Here is a 21758-nt window from a genome sequence, read left to right as displayed (position 1 = left end):
CGCCCGGAGCCCCTCAGCATCTGCTGCTCCGGCCTGCAGAGCCTCGACCCTACCGCAGGTCTGCCTTTTCTTCCTATTGGGAAATGCACACGCTTAAATGGACAAGTGCGGGATTTTTTTTCCCTCTCGGTTTATTTCTGATGGCTCGCTGTAACGCGGACGAATAAATTAAGGTTTGTCACTTCGCTGTTCTTCAGCGCGGGTAAAACGCTGCTCAGTTGAGGTCATAAATAAAGCAGTCTTGTCTTGGTGATGTGATACTGGAGAGATAAAGTAAGCACTACATGGTAATGAAAGGTATCCTGAATATATCAATGAGCCTGAAACTATTCTATCTTTGCAAATAATTCCCCCCTAGAAAATGGTGAGTTTTTGAAGAACAGGAATACAGTTGAGTCTGTGGATGGAATTTATGAATAAAGTTTCAGGTCCAGCATTCCCAGCAGGATGTACACCTCACACTGAGGAGAGCAGCTTTCCTCTTGGAAAGCTCCTTGTTTCCTCTTGTTTCTGGCCCAAAGCAGCTTGGAAGGAAGACTACCCTCAAATGAGATTATTAAAACAAAATACTTTTATGCATCATTTCTTCTGCATGTTGTAGGAAAAGCAAATTATTATTTATGATGTATTTGCTGTGATCTCAATGGTATTTTTTTTTCCATGTGTGGAGTCCCTATTTTTTTGGCTAAGTGGTGTGTTGGTTGGTCTACTTAGCCAAAAATACCTCTCCAGACCAGCTTTGGGGAGAGAAAGTGTGGAATGGCTTTTTGTACATCTTGATGGATGTCTTCTGCATTTCAGTCTGAAGAGCAAATACCATAAATCGTGTCAGCAACACAGTCAGGATCCAAACCCCAAATGCACTGAAGCCCTAGACCCAAACAGGAGCCACACGCTGAGAGGATGTCTGTGAGCTTATTTTGCAGAAGAGGACAACGAGGGAGAAGAAGTGAGGGATGATGGGCATGGTCTTGGAAGGTACAAAACTTTCTAACACTGATTGACTGACAGAGGCTGAGAAATATTCTATTGCTATTTCCTACAATTGATAGAAAAGCTCACACTTTTCTGTTTGTAACCCACATACATTTCTTGAAACTGTCATTCACAGAACACAGCCCATGATCACTTGAGGGTTTTATTTTCATGGATTTCACACAGAACCATTAAGATCCCAAGCTCAAGAGACATAATAAACAGCAGGGGAAGAAAATTAATTTTTGCCCAATTTTTAGTCTTCAGTCAATTGCATCATCAGAACAGAAATAGCACTCTAAGTGCAATAGTTCTGGCAGGTACAGTTCGACAAGTGTTTTGTACCAGGTGGTGCTGGTTTACTGTGATTCCAGTAAGAAAGGCACTCAGATTCTAAAGTGTCACTTAAAATACCATTTATTGCAGCCAACATTACAACAGTGCAGATAGCCTTACATTCCTTCAGAAGCCCTGGGCTGTCCAGCATCCACCTGGTCCACACAGATCCTGCCCATGGAAAATTTACACCATTTTGGTCATTCAAGTTATTGCAGGATTTTTGTATTAGGAAACAGCTCTATACATTGTCTCTAGGGCCAAACAAAAAGGATGTTCACATCAGAACCCATTGCTGCCATTTTCAGATAAAGTGCAGGGCCAGGGCAGATGAGCAGAGTCCACTGTAGAATTACACTAATTCTCATAGGTGATAGATCATAAGATTGATTTTCTGTATTGATGAAGACTAGAATCATCCACAGATACGTGGTAATTTTTATTCATTAGAGGAATCTTTTAGAGATGTTACAGTCTCCCAGTAGCACAGTCAATTGCCAAACAACCTGCCTTATTCACTGAGCATACCCTGAGCCTTTTCCCCCCTTCTTTTTCCTAAACCTCTTGCTCCATAATTTATTCAGCACTTTGGAATCCACAATAATTATTATGCTCTTTCCTCAAGATGGATACTCTGAACTACATTATTAACATAAAAAATATTTTGATTAAATTTCCCAATGAATCTGATTTGCTAACATTATAGCTGTTACTATAACCAGAAACATGTCACCTTAAAATACATTAGCATTTCTCCAATAAGAACACAGCTATTCCAGTTAAGAAGGAAAGAGACAACTTTTATATATGCAGATAAGTTGGTAGCTGAGCACTCACAATGTCACTAGTAAACACAGAACACCCTTATGAAAGTGCAGCAAAAGTTAGATTCTGTGAAAAGTCACTGAAGAAAAGCAATTGGTGCAGTTCACACATTAATCTTTTAATGGCAGGGACTCTGCTTTCAACAGCAGTTCAGTGATTTTTTGGCTGTTTGGATTTTTGGTAAAAACAATAGAGTGGAAAAACAAAATTCCCCACAAATTGTAGAAAACAACTAAACCCCACCACACCCACACATATAAAAACCAACCAGTCAACCAACAACAAAAACACAACCACACAAAAAAAAAACTTCCACAAAAAACCCTCACTAAAACCCTGTGTGCTGCCTTTCATTTTCTCTTCATTCTTTTTGCTGGCTTCTGTTATTCCTGATTTAAATGACATGCTAAAATCCTTTGCCAGAATAGGATTTGCTTTCTACTCAGAACATGAATAGTCCCATTTAGGTCACTAGGTTAGCAGTCCATGCTTAAATGTTTCATTAAAATGACTGGTTTATACAAGTCTCAGCTGCTCCAGCACTTGGGAGGTTAATCAAGAGGATGATGCATAAACCTAGTACATGATTTTATATAGTCATATTTAAATCCTCATTGTTTTTATAGGATTGAACTAACTGAGCAAAAACAGTTACAGTGAAGTTCATACCCAGACAAACTTGCTGTGGAAGCTTGCTGGAAAAAACCTTTGTTTTTTGTGCTTACCCAAAATAGCTTTAACAAAATTACAGGATTAACTGCATCCACACCCAATGTGTGAGTTATTTTAAGCAACCCTTCTATTTTGATATGCTAATCTGGATCTTTGCTTATCAAAGACTTTACATTCTGAACCTTTGAAGATGGGATTGACAGGTAATCCATTAAACATTAATTAACAGCAATCCCACTTAACCAAGAAATCCTTGATAGCACTATATAAACTCTAAATTGCTTGTGTGGTACAAAAGCAAGTTCTGATGCAACTTCACATACTTCTGCTTTTCCTGAAAGTTGTTTGAGTGCTCAGCAACTTCATTTAAAATCCGTGCTTATTCTAATTTTGTTTCCTCACTACAGTTAAAAACATGACCAAGGGGAGGGAGAACTGGCTCTGTCTCACAGAGTGACTCACAGTTTCAGGAAGGAGCTTTAGTTAGACCCTGCTGAGGCTCAGCCTTGAGGGGTCAATCACTCTTCTCTTGGTCCTCTTTGCAGAAGCTTAATTACTCCTTGTTAGCCAAATAATAAGTATTTGTCAGGGAAGTTCTAACCAGAGGAAAGATTACGCACTTGAACCGTTACTAATTTTGTTTTATGCCACTGAGTCAGTTAAACTGACATCAAGGAAAGAATTCTTGCACTGCAGTTTTCTGCTCATTGTTAGCCCAGAGAAAATCTTCCCAGCCTTGGCTAGAACAGTCATTTTCATTCTCCACAGGAAAACTAAATGGAAGCAAACAGAAATTGAAGACCATTAAGCCAACTTTGCAGCCAAGTGTGTTTCCAATATCTGCCACTTCACAGAAATGTTTTGGGAGAAAATAAAACTGAAGCAGATGCTAGTGTTTATTATCAATGTGTTAGTTTCTGAATAGACTACTCCTGCCATAAAAACATCTCAAGGAAACACTGGCTGAGAGTGTAAAAAGCAGTAAGTATATTTGACATCATAGCATGACCCAATCCTCAAGCCATCTGAGGAATTTGTCTTTTCTGTTCTTTTAAAATACTTCAGTAGTTTTAGGTGAAACAGGAAGAAGCATTAGATGCTGAATCAGAATGACAGTTTAGTCTCTCCTACAAAAAAAGGAATTTTCCAGAATTTTCCATTCACTTCTAAGACTTTCGAAGCAATCTTTAAAGGGATTACAGCAAGGCACACCTATTTCACTATAGTTCTCTAGTATTTATAGACATGTGCTCAACACATGCGTTTTTATTTAAACTTCAGAAAACAAACATAATGCAGGGGTAAAACATCAGGTTACCTTTCAGTTCCTCCCTGGTAACACACATCTTACTCTACCCTTTCAGCTGATAAGGTGTTTCTCACCAAGTTACAGGATTCACCACAGAGAAAAAAATGCCACAGATACCTTACCTGCAGAGAGGAAGAGGAAACTCAGTCCCATGTGTGCTGCAGTAACCATCTGATGCCATCTTTTGGGATGGAAACTGGAAAGACAAAGAGCCAATGGAAAAAGCCATTTTAGCAGGGTTAATGTAGAAGACAGTCAGTCGGAATCATAGAATCTTTAAGGTGGGAAAAGAACTTCATTGTAATTGAGACCTCCTGTTAAACCCAGCAGTGCCATGTCTACCACTAAACCATTTCCCTCAGTGCCACAGCCACATGTTTTGACTTCCAGGGGTGGTGGTTCCACCACTTCTCTAGGAAACCTGTTCCAATACCTAATGACCTTTTCAGTGAAGAAATTTTTCCTGGTGTCCCATCTAAACCTCCCCTGGAGCAGCTTGGAGCCATGTCCTCTTGTCTACCACTGTTACCTGGGAAAAGAGACTGATGCCCACCTGGCCACAGCCTCCTTTTAAGCAGTTGCAGAGAGCAATAGGGTGACCCCTGAGCCTTCTTTTCTCCAGGATAAACATCCCCAGCTCCCTCAGCTGCTCCTCACAGGACTGGATACAGCTCTGGAGGTGAGGCCTTGCCAGTGCCCAGCACAGGGGGACAGTCCCTGCCCTGGCTCTGCTAGCCATGCTCTTTATGACACAAGCCAGGATGCCCTTGGCCACCTGGGCACACTGTGGCTCATGTTCAGCCCCTATTGACCAGCACCCCCAGGTCCTGCTCCCCTGACAGCTTTGCAGCTGCTCAGCCTGTAGAGCTGCCCAGGGTTGTTGTGACCCAAGGGCAGGAGCTGTCACTTCACCTTGTTCAACCTTCTACAGTGGTCTTGGCCCATCAATCCAGCCTTGGTTCAATGTCTGCAGTATTAAAAGGAGTTTACAGTCCCATGTGCTAAGGTATGGATCAAATACATGGGGAGATTCTGCCCTCAACATCTTAACACTTAAGAAGATGAGAATGAAAAGAGGCAAGAGCTTCAGAGACAGAAACATCACCTAAGGTTGGTGAGACTACTAAAGGTTGGGAATAGCAGGTGTTTCTCCTGTACCCCTGTCCCTATTCTGGAAAACCTTGCTTAAAATACTTTCATTAGTGGTGCCTTGTGCTGTCTGTAAATCAACAGATGAACAGGATCTCCTCCATCAGGATGCAGGCTGAACACGTAGAATCTTCCTGTGTGTAAATTCAGCAACACCAGCAGGTTTTATGCCCACTTGTCTGGCACCAGCCTGAGGGATGCACAGAAGATCATTAATCAGAGTCAGACCACTTAGTCTGCTTTCATCTTGAGTCAAACAGAAATCAGTTTAGACCAGCATGATAATTCAGATGTCATGCTAAATGCTCATATTGTGTGTTGCAAGGCTCCAAATGACTGGCAAAAGGAAGACCTTTGAAACCAATGCTTCAGCTTTTTCAAGACTATCCAGAATCTCAAGTTCATTTGCAGGCAGGCACAACCTCAGATCTCTGAGCGACATGTTAAACAATAATAAATTACTTCCTGTTTAATTAGGCACAGCAATATTCTCTCCTTGGGGCACCTCCCTTTCCCCTAGCACAATCCCATTATACTTTGGGAAGATAGAATCTTCATCCAATTCCAACTCTCAGACAGAAGCTCTGTTTCCTGAGAGCTGTCCTGCCCAATTTCCTCCTGCTTTCTCTGTGCCGTGTTTCTGGAGCTGAGAACTTTCTGTTGGCTCGGCAGTGCTCCCTCAGAGGGTTCCAGGCTTCACTGGAGGGAGGGAGGGCTCTGCTGGCCACTTTTAGACCCTTTAGGTCCTCAAGGCCAGTTATAGCAGGGATATTTGTAGGTAGCACACACAGGTTTATTAAACATACACACACGTTACACACCAAACCACATATACAGACACCTTGTGAGGGTGCCTTTCCCAAGCCTACACAACCAAAGGGGTGAGTGGGGATGGACACATTAAAGGATGCCTACCTGAGCTACTGCTGGCAAGGATGCTCAGTCTCTGCTGCAGAACATGACAATGCCTTCTAACAACCAGGGTCGAGTGTCACACCAGCACACAAACACTTCAAAGACAAAAATTCAGTGCACAGTTAACAGTTTTGTCCAGCAGGTGTTGCTGGAGACTACAAACAGACAAGGTCTAGCTGGCCAGCTTTTGGGAGGGTGTCAAACACACGGTGCTCCCCTGCCACAGTTCAGCAAGGACAGGGTGCCTAACTGTACTTGTATGCATGAAACTTTTCAATGTTATAAAGTAATGCAAGCTGTGACATTGAAATCCTACTTTGGAATATACAAGTAGTGCCTAACTCCATTTCTAAGTGAAGGTAGAACTTGTCTGTGACTTCCAAAATCAACAGGAAGATTTCAGGTTCTACATTTTAGTAATTCAGATCCATTCCAGCTAATAGGGCAACAGGATACTTGGAAACTGAAAAATGAACCCAACAAAAACTATTAAAAAACCCTAGACAACTGCTGCATGGGGATACCTTACCAAAAACAAACAAAAATCCCCCCAAATTACCTGCAATTGTATTTTGACAGTAACAGCATAAACAGAATTTCATGTAGTATTTGGACACCAGATGTGATTCAGTATTTTTTAAGTTTGCAATTTAAGATTCAATTCAGTGGTTTAGCCTGCAAATCCACCAGTATTTCTACAGACAATGGAAAGGTTTGAATTGCAAAATGAATTATCCAAACAGTGAATCAGTCCTTGATACTTGAAATTCATTTGTCAGTGTTAAATGGTTTTGTGTCTTTACAGGAAACTGAGTCTGCAGGAGCTTTAGTCCATCACACCACCCACATTTTGGTCAGAAGATGCAGAAGGACTGAGCAAGACCAAGCAGGTAGTGTTGTCCAGTAATGCATTATGAGAAGGTGGAGAAGACAAAGGAGTAGAGGAGGTAGGATATGAAATACCTGCTTTCAAGTATTTTTATATTTACTTTGTATTCTTCATGAAGTCTGATCAAAAAAGTTAAGCTTTGGAAATTTAAGCTAGATGAATTCAGGAGAAATATGGTTAAACATTAAATGTAACTATTTTGAAGAACACGTTTGCCATCCAACTCAAATGCTTGCTTCTTAAAGTCAGATAAAGCCTTCCTCTTCAAGTGCTGAAGCTCATCTTGTTAAACCATGCTTGGTTGAATCTCAGCTAATACCCCACTCTACATTTTTGCAAGAAGTGAGAAGCTTCTTCTTCCACTTGTGAAGGCAACTTGCTCAACTACAGACAAGTTGGCCCAAGTCTTGTTTTTACAATAATTTGTAAGCTACCAAAATTACTGTAAGATTGTTCCTATTAAGAAAAAGAAAGCCCCTTCAACATCAGTAAAAATAGATACCACTTCTTACTCAGTAAACATCTGAATCATGAATCACGGGATGCTGGGAATATTCATGGGAAGCATTAACACACACTTCCCAAATTCTCTGCTCCTTCGCACTAGCCATTGTTGCAGCCAGGATTCACTGCCTCACCATCTGCATCAGAAAGGCTCATGAAAACTCGAGATAAAATTTCATTATTCTTATTGCTCCCATACACTACTTTAGAACCCTGAAACGGCTTTTTAAATACTCTCCTTGGCACACTGGAAAAAGTTAAAATGTCCAAAGTTACTCCAGTCCTATGGTTTAAGCAGTGCACCCCTTCAATGGCACACAAAACCTTCACCAGCACTGGAAGAGACCCACAGAATTCTTTTGTTGGAAACTACCCTTAAGATCATGGAATCCAACTGTTAACCCAGCGCTGCCAAGTCCACTACTCCACCATGTCCCTAAGTGCCACATCCCCACAGCTTGTAAATAACCCCAGGGATGGTGACACCACCACTTTCCTGGGCACTATTCCAGTGCTTGACAACTGTTTCACTGAAGAAATGGTTCCTAATATCCCCTCTAAAGCTTCCCTGGCACAACTTGAGGCTGTTTCCTCTTGTCCTATCTCTTGTTACTTGGGAAAAGCTGATCCCCACCTGGCTATAATCTCTCTTCAGGCAGTTGTTGAGAATGATAAAATTTCTCCTGAGCCTCTTTTTCTCCAGCTCCCTCAGCTGCTCCTCACAGGACTTGTGCTCCAGACCCTTCCCCAGCTCTGTTGCCCTTCTCTGGACTCTCTCCAGCCCCTCAATGTCTGTCATGCAGTGAGGGGCCCAGAACTGGACACAGCACTCGAGGTGTGGCCTCACCAGGGCCCAGTACAGGGGACAGTCCTGCCCTGCTCCTGCCAGACTCACTAGTGGTGATCCAGGATGGCACCTTGGGCACTTGGCTCATGTTCAGCCTGTGTTGTCCAGCCCAGGTCCTTTTCCACTGGGCATTTACAGCCACTCCTCCCCCAGCCTGCAGCACTGCCTGGGGTTCTTGTGACCCAGGTGAAGGATCTGGCACTTGGCCTTGTTGAACCTCCTGCAGTTGTATCCTCAAGCCATTGATGCAGCCTATGCAGATCTCTCTGCAGAGCCTTCCTGCTCTGCAACAGATCAAGGGAACCTTTGGTGCTCTCACCCAGATCCCTGATAAAGATATTAAACTGGACTGGGCCCCACAATGATCCCTGAGGGACACCTGCTTCCAGCAGGATATAGCTCCATCCACCACCTCCCTGGGGCCAGCAATCCAGGCAATTCTTTACCTAGCCAGGAGCACAGCTCTCCAAGCCCTCAGCACAGCTTGTTTGCACAGCAATGCCTCTACTGATGTTACAGGCCTCTGAAAATGCATCACAAGCAGCACAGAACTGTAATAAGTATAGCTAAGTTTTTTTACACTGTAGAGATAGAGAAGCTTAGTTCACTGATCACTCACCAATTGGTAATTCTGTTTAGAAGTATGCTTAAAGGTCTCAATGTAGATGCAAATCACAAAACTGCAGCACAATCATAAATTTTAAGTTCTCTCACAAGCAGACAGGGCTATCTTAAAAAGTAAAAACCTAAAGATATTCCAGCATGTCAATTTTTACTGATAATTGCATATTCAGTTATCAGTAAAATATCACTATTCATATACCTTAAACCAATACTCTGAATTTCACTGTCATATGAGAACTGAGAACTCAATTATTTTCTGCTAATTGCAAAGCTGAATTTTATGGGTCCATAGAATTCACACAGCCTGAGTCACCTGCAGCTCTATTACAAGGTAAAACCTCCACAACAGACTGATCTATTAAGCCTCTGTTTACTGTGCCTCTCTCCTTTACATGTGCCTCCATGCTTCAGAACATGCCATTATTGTATTCCTGAAATATTCCAACTCCTCTTGGAAGCTGTTTTCCTCCCAGCTTCTAAATCTACAGCTCTCTTCCCATTCTCAGCAGTTCCTGCATTTTTTTTCCCTTACCTCAGACCCAGCTATTTCTTCACATAGTTTCTATTCTTCCATCACTCATGCACTTCTTGTAGGGGTTTCATCATTTCTGAGGCTGCAGAGACAGACTGCTATGGACACTAACACATGGATCCTTCTCTCCTAACTATCAGCAAGTCTCATCTCACTCAGTCCCATTCTCATGAGAGGGAATCACAAGCATTAGGCATGAGTGGGAAGCAGATCTCATCAGGACTTGCCACACCGTATTCCCAACTCAGTATTTTATTTCTGTAACTATAAACTTAAATAAGTGTTACACAATATTAAACAAACAGAACTTTTAACTTTAATATTCAAATTCAACACTAGTAAGAACAAATAGAGCACAAAAGGGAAACATTGTTTTAAGTCAAAAGAATGAAGAGACAAGCCAGTAATCAGAACAGTTCTTCTGTCAGCCTAGGTTCAGTATCAGCACTGGCTCCATGGCCACATTCTGTTCCACATTTTGGAACTTCAAACTGAATAGTTAAGCTGTGTCTGTTGGCACCCCAGACTGCAGTTGCTGTATAGTACACTATAGGCATGATCAAACTTATGTACATAAACAATGAAAAACAACCTGAACACACTAAACAACTATTTACAAGTATTCCAACACAAAAAGAACCAAACATACAACAGCCTCAAGAATGGGCAACTGAAGAAAACACGAACATTCAGAGAACCTTATTAGAAAGAACAAAACATCAATAGCAAAGACATTAACAATTGCACTACACTAATACAGAGTCCAAAATATTAAATTGGTGCATTTTTTCACAATGCACTAGCTTTGAGAGAAAAATGCTGCCTTCACTAAAATGCAGCTTACATTTGTTTCACTTAATTGCTTTAACAAGAAGCCTATTAACACAATAATGATTGTTTTAATGCTACAGTTTACAGCAAGGACATTGAACTAAAAATAGCAGCAGTTCCACATGGCACTTAATTCCACAGGTTCCTAAGCTGTGGTTTATGCAATGCCTACAAAGTGCTCCCAGTTGAATACACAAATAAAATTCACAACAAAAGTCTACCTGACATCAGGTACATTGACTGTAGGTGGCCTTAAAGCCTGTCTTTCAAAATTTATTCCCCCTCTGCTCCAAAAAAAAAAAAAAACCACAACAAAACAAAACAAACAAACAAACAAAAAAAACTATCAAAGTAAGGCCCCCTCCCTCCTTCTTAAAAGATTAGGGATATTGCTTCTTATTACAAGGCTGTAACACTACAAAGCAGCACACCACTATAGTGGTTAACCCTGGGACAATGTAACATCTAACAGTGTAACCGAAAGGCGTATGGAACAACAGCCAGGATCCTCTACAGACAGAGCAACCGAGTCCGTTCACTCCAACGGTTCCTACAGAATCAGCCACAGAGTACAAGGAAAACCCAGCAGAACAGCTGTGGAATGGTGATACTGATGGCAGCACAAGGCAGCAGGCAGAGGAGCAGAGGGCAGCCTGCAGTTCCTCTGCAGTCCCTGTCAGTAGATGGTGAGGCTCAGGGAGCGGTTCATCTTCTTGCCGATGAGCCGCGACGGGCGGTTCTGGGTCGTGGATCTCGTGGTCATCCTGTCCGTGAACAGCGCGCGCTCCTCGGCCGCGGCCTTCGCCATCTGGGCCTTCTTCAGCTCTCTGCAACACAGCGACACCGTCACACCCAGCAGGACCCAGCGCAGCCACACACAGCAAAACAGCTACTGCAGGGCACAGCTCCGGCCTTCAGGCCAATTTTGGGTCACACTGACAACGTTATGATTTGCATCCACCTGCTTCCAACCAGAGGGTGGAGGTGGGATGCTCATTACTTGTCTAGATGTTCTTTTGAAAAGGGAAGGAAATGAAAAATTCACACTACTCGGGTTCTGAAATCCAGCCCGTTAGAAGCAGCTCAACACTTCAATTACCAGGACACAGCAGGGCGTTTTTACTTCCTAGCGCAAGGCACGCGTTGAGTCGGAGTTCATTACTGAGCCTTGCCCAAAGGAAGCATATTCAGCCACACCTGCTCTTCTGTGGGAGACACTTAGAACACAGGTGTGGGTAACTGGCAGCTCAGGAAGCATCCTTTCCTTTTTGCATACCCACATCAAAAGCTTATCACCACCTCCATGTTTTTTGCCTAACAAAAATGGGAGCCTGCGAGGCAGAGTCACTGAAGGCAGCACAGGCCAGTGCAACATTCTGCCAACTTTCCGTTTCAGAGAATTACCAGTAACCAGGCTGAGGAAAAAGTTAAATCAAACTCCAGATAAAACTATAAAATAGTCCAACTAAAGAGCACAGCTGTCTTTATAAAGGTTTTCCCCACACACTGCTTTTCTCCTTTCTTCAAATGCTGACGTATGGCTAAGCCTCAGCCTTCCCCCATACTCTCTTCCTTCTTCTATCTCAAACTATCCATTAAAGAACTTTCTATCTATAAGAGCTAGCTAGTATTTATAATTTCATTTCCCATCTGGCTGCAAAGCAAAATTAAATTTTACAAGCTTGCTGCATATTGGTGCAGGTGTACTCAGTTTTAAGCTGCATGTTTTAGTTTAATAAGCAATTCTAACTCTTGTAAGATAAAGTATTATTCATTAACACCCGTGCCCCATCTAATCTCCCCCACATTATCACTGTGCCAGTTCACTGAAAGACAATGCAACCAACTTTCAGTCCTCTTCCTTGTGAACATCAGTCACAATACACACAGGTGTGTTTGCCCAACCACCACAAATTACCAGGAAATTGAGTTTTACAATATCCTTCCACTCTTCCCTAGAAGTCTTGACTTCTTGCCTAGAAATCTTGAATTCTTCCTCTGAAGAGGGCAACACAGTAGAAAAGCTAAGTTGCCTTAAAAGGATTCTTTTCACTGAAGATAACTTACACACAAAAGTGGTATTTTAAACAGTTCAAATAAAGAAACTTAATAAACAAACCCCCCAAAAACCCAAAAAAACAAACCCTCTCCCCCAAACTACCTGAAGTATCTTATGGAGCATTATGCCACACAACAATAAAAATTACTGTGACCAAGTGTTCTTTTAAAATCATTATTGGATTTACAAGGATGTATCTTTGTTGCCAGACCAGAAGGAGTCTTCACTGAACACTAGCTTTGCCAGTCTTCTCTTTCAAGTGATGCAGAAATATTTTGTCTTCATACAAGCAAGCAACTTACCTCAGCAAATCTGCCCTTTAACAACCTGCACAAATTGTCTGATTATTCTTTCAATGCAATTCATAATATTTTAAGATAACCAGCTAATCTAGTACATCTGGCTGTGGTCAGACTAGCAATGGCCAGATAAGCAGGCAACAATGGAGTGAACCTGAACATGACATTACCATTTCCATTTGAGATAAACCACTCAAAAAGCAATCAGTGTTCTGTATTCCCTCATAAAAGACTGCCTATTACACATAATACATGCAAAGAGTATTGTAATGAAAGAGTCAGATGGCTCTTTATTAACTTACTGACTCTTTCCCTGAAACTTAAGCAGAAATCAAGACTTTCCTAAAGGGAATCTCTTCTTCCAAGCTTTAATTCAGAGTGAGTGTTTGTGCCAGGGGTAGGACAAAATGACCTCCAGATACAAATGATTCTCTGGTGACCCAATAACACTGTCTGTGTACAGGTCAAATTAGTTCAATAACATTTCTGATGTGCCATTTCATTTAAGTTCAAAACAGGTCATTTCAGTAGTTTTCCAACATTTCAATGTCCAAATGACCTAGGAAAACAGACTCAAATCATACAGATGTGTAAGCTAGGCTATACCTGTCACAAAAATGTGCGCTGTCCTGAAACATTTGTTTAAAAGCATAATGTTTTGTATGCCTTGAATACTAATAGTGCTGTTGAGATTCCCTTAGCATGTTCAAGCAGTTCTTTCCATGGAGAAAGTTCCTTTTAAAGTTCCATGACCCACTTTGCACTCTCAGGTACGCACACGCATACAGATTTGTGGATCTCACCCACAAACAAAGACACTCCTGTTTCATCATCCCTTCACTCTCAGGTTAGAAATGGAGTCCTGTTGAAGGACCTACTTACTTCTGCAAGAGCGAGTTCTTGAATTTTTCAGCATTCAGCTCTATCCGGAGCTGCTCCGCGCTCTTCTTGGCGGCGGAGAGAAGCACTGAATGCTTCACCAGTGCCACGGCTGAAGGCCTCTTCTCAGGATCAGGATTAATCATAACCTTGGGGAAAAGAAAACAAGGCATCCTTGTTAAGGCCAGCAAGACAATAAATTACACTTATCAGTGAGCCACTAGTACAGAAGTTCTTACTTTTAGTAAGTCTAGCAATTCTTGAGAAAGCACTTGTGGTAGTCTGGGCAGTTTTCCTTGCCGAATTTCGTGCCATTGGTCTCCATTAGTTGGAAGTGGCTCAGCCCCAGCAGCACAGACAACAGTCAGAGCCAGAGCAAAAATATCTGCTTTTGGCAAGTGAGTGTAGTTCTTGAAAAGAAAAAAGAAGAAAAAAAAAAATTCATCATTTTTTCCTAAAGGAAACAGCAGGCAGGCCTAACATCAGTTTCCCACAAACAGAGCAGTTACCTCTTGTAGGACTTCATTTGCAAGGAAACGGCTGTCACCTTCTTCCACCTGAGGACTAGAGACTCGAGTTACGTGGCCCAGGTCACCTGCAAGGAGAAAACAAAGTTACTTTTCAGAAGACAACGAGATGACACAATTCTTTTGCACACAAGTGTGCTGTTTCTCACCTATTTTAAATATGACTCTATCAGATGACCAGTCATCATCATCGCCTTCCTCTAGAGTTATACTCGGGACTGATGTTCTAGATATGAAAATGTTACCTGAAAAAGAGCAGAATTGTTAAAAGAAATATTTCTTCACAATTTTTACTTGACCTACTTTCACAAGTTTGCTTTAGTCACGCACAAGTTGTATTTGTATATAAACCCTGTTCAAAGAGTGAGAATCTATGACTTGCCGTGGCCCCTCTGCTGGGAAGACAGCCAAGTGTTATGCAAGTAGAGTCAATTACACAAAAAGGACCCAAGATAAACTCAACAGTTTAGGTCTGCTGGCCAATTTTATAACTGACATCTTTGTGCTCCTATTCAGAACTTCAGGGAAGAATTTACAGTTAGTAAGGTGTGGCTAACTGTTCATTTTTCTACAGCAGATTAAATGAACTGAGCAAGTTGTCAACAGAGAGTAAAATGGTTACAGACTTACTAGGTTTGATATCCATGTGTACCAGGGACATTGAATGAATGTACTTTAAACCTCGAGCTACTTGAAGCAGCAGGTCCTTCAGTTCTGGTTCAGTAAAGTAACGCATATTTCTGTAATTTTCACTTATGGCATCCGCTAAACTGCCACCTGAAACAGCATTAAAAAACCAAGGTATTTTTTTACATCAATTAGCTGACAAACTAACAACAATAGCTCCCTAAATTAAGTGAATGTATCATAAAGAACTTGTTAGCAAAATGCAGTTAAGTGTAAAATATAGTGCTGTATCCTCTTTTTAACCATATAACAATATAATAAAATTCTTTCCTCCTGTAGTTGCTGCACAAACTAACAGGATATCTACACAAGGCAAAGGGCTCGCTCTTCCAAATCTGTCAGGACATCAACAGCAGCAAAATGCTTCAGAAATCAGGTTCAATCTCTCCCTTTTTAATGGAAACTCTAGCAATTTCTTCTATTTCAGTGTGTACTACTGTACAGAAGAAAGAACAGTTCTGCTGCTCACAAACATCTCACAGTACTTCGAGTATGCTTGAAAATGCATTACTTGGTCTGCAGCTTCCTACAATTTCTGCTTCATCCATCTGATATGCCTTTTCCAGAAAGGAATACCAGTCATTTGAGAGAAAGCACGAGCTATGAGTAGGGCAATCAATTCCTAACTAGTGCTAAGAGCTGGTAGATATCAGTATGTCTTCTTTACTTACCATTGCAATACTCATTCTGTATAAGCATGTGATCATCTTCTGCCCATGCAGAGTAGTACCTCACTACATGAGAATGCTGTCCCAGAACTGCATGTGCATAGACCTCTCTTAAAGCATTCTGCCTGTTAGTCACAAAAAAATAACAGTACATGTGAGCATTGTGAGGTTAAATTAGTACAATTTCTTATTGCAGTAAGTATTTCTAATTAAAATCTTACTATTCAATTCTGTGGCACCCTAAGCTGGATTTGTACTTATGTCCAAAAAGCAAAAATAATTTATATTATATTAAAAGACAATGTATGGAACATCAAAAATGCAGAGTTTGGTGTGGGGACCACTTCCATTACATACTTGCCAACCAGTGGCAATAGCAAACTTTGAGATTCATGACTGAAATTTTAGGGAAAAAATAAAAGTGCTCATAAGCCAAGGGTTTGACTGAACTCAATGTTCCCTAAATTGCAAGTCTGGTATGCAATTCTGTGCAACTCAGACTTGTGGAGTTTTATATTATAACTATATGAACAACTACTCCCCAGACTATTTTGAAGTGTGGGGAAAAGTCCTGAATCACAGGCTCATTCACAAATGCCAAAAAATACTCCCAAACTGACTTAACTCTGCATGTTACTCAAGCTGGCAAGGATGAGGACCCAGTTGGGAATAGTGCCTTTCTTTTACCTCTCAAAGAACTCCTTTGCAAGGAAGCATTATTCTCACTTGGAGAATAATCTGGCAGGAGAGAGGCCAATCAGCCTTTTCTCCCCAGTACTGCTCAGTACCTGGGTGGTGAGTGGGGAAGAAAAAAATGAAGTGGCTTCGAAATTGTATCTAATTTATATGTAATTCATGTTTGATTTATACTTTTCTCTTAAATGCCTTCTCTAGACACCAACACAAAGAACCATGTGAAGAAGAAACAGCAAGAGAAGAACTGTAAGTTCTAAGAGCAGGAAGTACTCACTCATCCACTGAGCCAGCCAAGGGTTTCTTGGAGCGTTTTATTGCATAGATGCAGCCATCCAGCCTCTTCACACACTTAAACACAGAGCCAAATTCACCTGACCCAATCTTCTCCAGTTCATGGAATTCGGTTGCATACCGTGACTTCATGTTACTTTCTGTTATTGTTATCCTCTGCAAAGATTACCAAGGAAAATATTTAGATCTGCAGATACACAAACTGCTAAAATACATGTCAAGGTTTAAAGATGAGGTACCTTGGCAGGTCTCATGGTTTCCTCTTCAGGCTCTCCATCACTTGGTTCCATGTCCTCTCCACAAGAGCTGAAATTCACACCAGAAAGAACATGATTTAAGTAAACTTAAAACTGAAGCCCAGAAGCTGTTGATTTTTTTTTAAATATCTAATTCTCCTGTTCTATCTAATTTTAGTTAAATAATTGAACATTAGACATCTGTAAACACAAACTCATAAAACTGTCATGCTAATATCTTTGTCATTCTTTTTTCATTTTTCACCCTTGTATTTAATGCATTTTTTCCCTCCTTAAAAAAAGACTGCATTGCCCATTCCATGAGAGAAAAAACACCAGATCACTGCCTAGTCTATCCTCTCTGTACAGTAGTGCTAAATGATTATTTTATGATATCATACATCTTGAAGCACATACTTTGAGAGCTGTATTATATATTGCTAACAATCTGCATGCAAAAATACTGTATTTTAGAAGCAATCTCTAACAAAATGTTTGCAGCCAAAACCAGTTCTAAATACAAGCTTAACAAAGGAATGCCACAGGTCACTCACTCATTCCAGTGTATCCTCTTCCTCCGACGACATTTGCCTTCAGAGTTGTGAAGAAACATGGAATCGGGAGTGAAGGGATTGATGTTCACATGAGGTGTTTGTCTGAAATCTTCTTCTTGCTTCTCTGATTTCCCAACATTCATAAACAGTGAGCCCCCTCGAAGCTTGACTGAGCTGGAACCTAAACCTTGTGCTTTAGAGAGCAAACTCTGTATTCAAAAAAAAAAAAAAAAAAACCAAACCAAAACACTTATAGCCATTTATAGCCTTGATATTGCCTTAGACATTTAACAGTCAGATCATGCCTGAAGCCATCATTGCAGTATTATCTAATTAAAGTTAGCATCAGTTGTTTAAATACCTGCATTTCTACCAAAAAGAATTTCTAAGAAACTATTATACTTTGTACTCTACACAGAAACAGTTCAAGCTAACTAGTATTAAAATTACCTTTTAAAAGATAGGAAAGATGATTATGAGAGTATGTTTTTCTGTCTTCAATAATTTCATCACCTAAACTTCTTGGACAAATCTTTGTCCATGAAATGAACACAGATGAAACTCGAGGACAATCCTGTACTGTACCACCATGATTTGTTTGCATGATGTGGAAGCTAGATCAGACACAAAATGATCTTTGGGTTCTACAAATTTAGGTGACAATCTTAAAAAAATAGCAAATGCAACATTTAATATTGATGCACTGGTGCATTTTCCTGATCCTACAAAAAATGGTTCAAGAATTGACAGCATGGCTGCACTGTCAGTTAAATACCCAAAATTAATCTTCTGGGCGGTAATTTGCCAGACCAGACATTTTCCAGGCACATGATGAAACCTCTCCCAGTTACACTGAAAAGTCTCCACCTGAGTCTCCTTCATCCTGGTGAGGATGCTGATGACTGGATCACAGGCAGGAGCATCATTTTACCCTAACAACAAAATAAAGATTTGACAGGGCTAAAGCTTAAATCACCATAGGGAAGAATATTCAGTACATGGCAATCTCAACTGCAGTCCTCAAATCTGCACTAGATTTGCACCTGTGCTTCTCAGGACACTTTCAGTGGATACCTGAACCAATTGATTCTCCCCAAGATAACCTATGTAGAATCTGGGCACCGAATTTAAGAATCCCACTGAACTGCTGTGTTAAGAACTTATTTTTAGTACCACACTCCACAAAAGTTTTGTATATTTAAAGCATCTGCTCCTGACAAGGCATAAAATCATCACCAATTTTATCTTTTACAAACTTGTACCACTGATTTTTACCACTGAAACCTCACTGGAGATGGAAGCTGTGGAAAAACCAATTAAGAAGGAAGCCTTCCTCACACCTTAAGTCAGTTGTTTTCCATCTATAGTCTATAGACCCCTAGGAGATTATCCCCGGGGATTATCCCAGGATTACTTGTAAAGGACTATATGAAAAGTAATGAAGAAAGGAAGGCAATTATCACTAGATTTAAATCCACTATACGGGACTTTACACAGCGTCGAGTTCAAAAGTTGAAATGCCTTCCAAAAGTCTGCTATTTACAAAGTTAAGAGCTACCCGTCTCTCCCTCTAAACTTTGAACTCCATCAGTTGAACAGCATCGACTGCTCAAACAGCCTTTCACGTTTGATGCAGGAGTGCAGACGCTGCAGCAGCGCTGGCACACGGCGGGCTCACAGGATGACCAGAAGCGCTCTGAGATCAGCGAGCCCAGCCTGGGACCCAGCGCACGGCCCTGACACAGGGACAGCCCTTCCTTCAACACCCCGGGCACGCTGACTCCGCCGCCTCCCAGGGCGCGCCATTCCGATGGCTGACCTCCCTTCCTCTGAAGAAATTCCTCCTAGGATGTGCCAGCTCACCGAGACACACGCAGGATCACACCCCAAGTCGAGCTTTAACTTTCTGGCTACGCCCCTACCAACACCCACTAAACCATTTACTTTAGGAATTTCACCACTCTACGCTGGCACTTCTCAAACACACTTTTCCCAAAACACTGCCCAACTCGGGAAACTATTTCGGAGTTTCTACACGACCACCCCACGCGCGGGCGGCTCGGCCCGTGTCCCGTCGGGAGGCGGCGCCGCCCCCCCAGCCGCGCCCCGCCCAGCCCGGCCCGGCCGGAGCCCCCGGCGCGGAGCGAGCGGCGCCCCCGCCGTTACATAACGGGCCGGCCGGGCCCGCCCCGCCCCGGCTCCGCTCACCTTGGGCGTGTGCGGCGTGTCGAACAGCCGCAGCTTGCGCAGCGTCTTGTGCGGCGGCGTGCCCGGGTAGTCGGGCAGCGGCGAGCCCGGCTCCTCGGCCCGCGCCCCCCGGTAGCCGCCGGCCGTCGGGTGCGGCGGGGAGCGCTCGCAACAGCGCCGGCCCTTGTGCGGGGCCAGCGGCGAGGGCGAGTCGAGCAGGAAGTAGGCTCCGGGCGACTTGACCGGCGAGGAGCCGAAGCCCTCCTCTTCCCACGAGTCCCCCTCGTCCGGCAGCGGCGCCGCCGCCGGCTCCATCTCCTCCTCCTCCTCCTCCAGCAGGGGCGGGTCGCTCCGCGCCGGGGTGCGCGCGGCCGAGAGCGGCGAGTCCGCCTCCTGGAACGCCGAGTCCTCGCCGGTGCTGTTGGCGCTGCTGTTGCCGCAGCCTTCCTCCTCCTCCTCTTCCTCCTCCTCCTCGCAGTCGCTGGGGCCGCTCAGGAACAGCAGCTTCTGCCGGATCGGGGCCGCCGCCCGCCGAGCCGAGACGCGCCGCGGCGGCGCCGCCCGCTGCAGGCTGAGGAAGCTCATGGCGGCCGCTCCCGCTGCGCTGCCCGCGCTCCGCCCGCGTGCGCCGCCGGTTCTGCTCGCGCCGCCCGAGAACGGCCCCGCCGCGCGCCGTTCGGACTCCGCGGCTTTCCCGCGACCGTTGGTCACGTGCCGCGCACGCCGGCCAATCGCGCCCGCCCACCGGGTTTGAAAACACGGCGCGCGGGGGCGGGGCCGCTTTGGCGCGAGCGGCGGGGCCGGGCCGGGCCGGGCGGGGCGGGGCACCGCCCCCAGGCGGCCGCGCGGACGTGTCCGCCCGTGAGGCGCGCGCCCGCCGCCATTTTAGCCCCGGGGCGGCCCCGCCCGGGCAGCGGGAACCGCCCGCGGACGGCGCTCGGGGCAGCGCGGGGCCGCCGCAACGTGGGCTCGCGCACCTTGAGTTGCTGGAACTGAGCCCGCAAAACGTGCCCATGATAATAATAACAAGTCTTTAATATAACAGCGGTAACAGCAAGAGGCCCTTCTGCGGCAGTGTCAGACGCATTCCCCTTTGCCAGGCGGGCACGCACTGTGCGGTGCCGGCGCTCGCTGCGCTCGGTTTCCAGCCCGGCGCTTCAGCGCGCTCGCTCCCGCAGCACGGGCCGCGGCTCGGACACGCGTCCCCTGCAGGTGCCACCACTCCGCCTCCTGCTGCGCTTTCTGTCTGCTCGCACCCAACCAATACACCTCTTCTGAGCAGATGGCCTTTAACCGAGCCCTTGGGTAACCAGCATGGCGGTTTTCCCGGCGCGGAGCCCCGAAGCTGCTCCGTGCTGCCGGCGGCTCTGCGGGCACGTGGCGCAGGCAGGATTCGGCTCCCGGAGCTGAGCGCGGTGCTCTGCCTGCAGCGCAGCCCCGCCCGCATCCTGCCCGGGACTCCCCTCCCTGCCCGCAGACACAGCCCCGTGTGCTGCCCGTGCCTCGCTCCGGGAGCAGAATCTCGGTCCCACAGGGATGTCAGCGTCCCCCGTTCCACTTGTGGCCACTGCTCCTTCTTCGGCCTCTTCTGTCTGAAAAGACCCGTGTCCTTGCAGAGAGCTGTCCTGCTTTTAGGATAAGCTGTGACGAGCCGCAAGAACACACGGTTTGAGATTTGCATTTTGGAGAAAACTGAAAACAGGTTTCAGAAAACTGAAAGTAGCCAACATAACCTATGAAAATGGAACAGAGATACGGCTACATCAAGCCAAGCATAAATGCACTTGGTGTGCAATAATTTAGAACCACAATAACATTCCATTAAAAATATTCATTTTTTAAAATGAGATGTGCTGTATACCAAGTACTTACTGAAGCATTCAAGTTTTAGAACAGATATTGTAATAGGCCATTTAAAAATAGCATTTCCACCACCTCTTTCTCCATTCAAAGCCCACAGAGGGAGATGCAAAGCAATTCTTATAAAGTGACTCAAAACTTCCTAGCCACTCTCTGTGGCTTGCTTCAGTCATATATGAAGTTTCCTTTTCTTTGAAAAAGTTTAGACTAAGCTTTCAATAAAGCCCTCCCCCTGTAATGTCAAAACTTTCCTTCCCAAACTCAATCTAATATAACTCAGCTTTCTGGAGTTTACAGACAGAGGCATTTGGTGACAGCAAGTGACAAACTGAAGTTCAGAAGCATTGCTGTAATTGAGTTTAACCAATTAATTACTAATTGCTGGAACAGTTTAGTTGAACAAAATC

General features: G+C 43.8%; 1 protein-coding gene and 2 long non-coding RNA genes across 4 annotated transcripts; 1 reads left to right on the top strand and 2 right to left on the bottom strand.

The window, feature by feature from the left end:
* The first annotated feature begins 14 nt into the window (after window positions 1-14).
* Window positions 15-15513, top strand: LOC306803679. The gene is made up of 4 exons (XR_013774661.1): window positions 15-173; window positions 802-978; window positions 6987-7128; window positions 15139-15513. It is a non-coding gene; the product is annotated as an uncharacterized lncRNA (long non-coding RNA).
* LOC306803877 lies at window positions 1225-6277 on the bottom strand. The gene is made up of 3 exons (XR_013774736.1): window positions 6182-6277; window positions 4240-4313; window positions 1225-3581 (listed from the first exon to the last, which is right to left on the bottom strand). It is a non-coding gene; the product is annotated as an uncharacterized lncRNA (long non-coding RNA).
* On the bottom strand, window positions 9871-20224 carry WEE1 (WEE1 G2 checkpoint kinase). 2 transcript variants are annotated; one of them, XM_079309382.1, is made up of 11 exons: window positions 19513-20224; window positions 17305-17513; window positions 16754-16820; window positions 16498-16670; window positions 15531-15652; window positions 14803-14949; window positions 14322-14417; window positions 14155-14240; window positions 13885-14055; window positions 13649-13794; window positions 9871-11235 (listed from the first exon to the last, which is right to left on the bottom strand). In XM_079309382.1, exons 1-11 carry the CDS (start codon window positions 20074-20076, stop codon window positions 11085-11087), a joined length of 1932 nt encoding a protein of 643 aa, XP_079165508.1. In that variant the 5' UTR covers window positions 20077-20224; the 3' UTR covers window positions 9871-11084. The 2 variants fall into 2 exon arrangements, with proteins under 2 accessions (XP_079165508.1, XP_079165509.1); XM_079309383.1 differs by lacking the exon at window positions 19513-20224 and adding an exon at window positions 19124-19308 and having other exon boundaries at window positions 11017-11235.
* Window positions 20225-21758: the final 1534 nt, after the last annotated feature.

The sequence above is a fragment of the Erithacus rubecula genome, assembly GCF_903797595.1.
Source record: "Erithacus rubecula genome assembly, chromosome: 6".
In the NCBI taxonomy this organism is placed as follows: Eukaryota; Metazoa; Chordata; class Aves; order Passeriformes; family Muscicapidae; genus Erithacus; species Erithacus rubecula.
The sequence above is the reverse complement of the archived record's forward strand: the minus strand, read 5'-3'. Positions and strand labels throughout refer to the sequence as shown.

What these genes read in the sequence shown, in the direction of transcription:
- WEE1 (XM_079309382.1), bottom strand. Translation starts at nt 20,076, where the DNA reads ATGAGCTTCCTCAGCCTGCAGCGGGCGGCGCCGCCGCGGCGCGTCTCG. An exon ending in ACACGCCGCACACGCCCAAG is followed by an intron (nt 17,514 to 19,512) that starts GTGAGCGGAGCC and finishes TTTTGAATACAG; the next exon opens with AGTTTGCTCTCTAAAGCACA. An exon ending in ACACATGGATATCAAACCTA is followed by an intron (nt 14,418 to 14,802) that starts GTAAGTCTGTAA and finishes GCTCTTTTTCAG; the next exon opens with GTAACATTTTCATATCTAGA.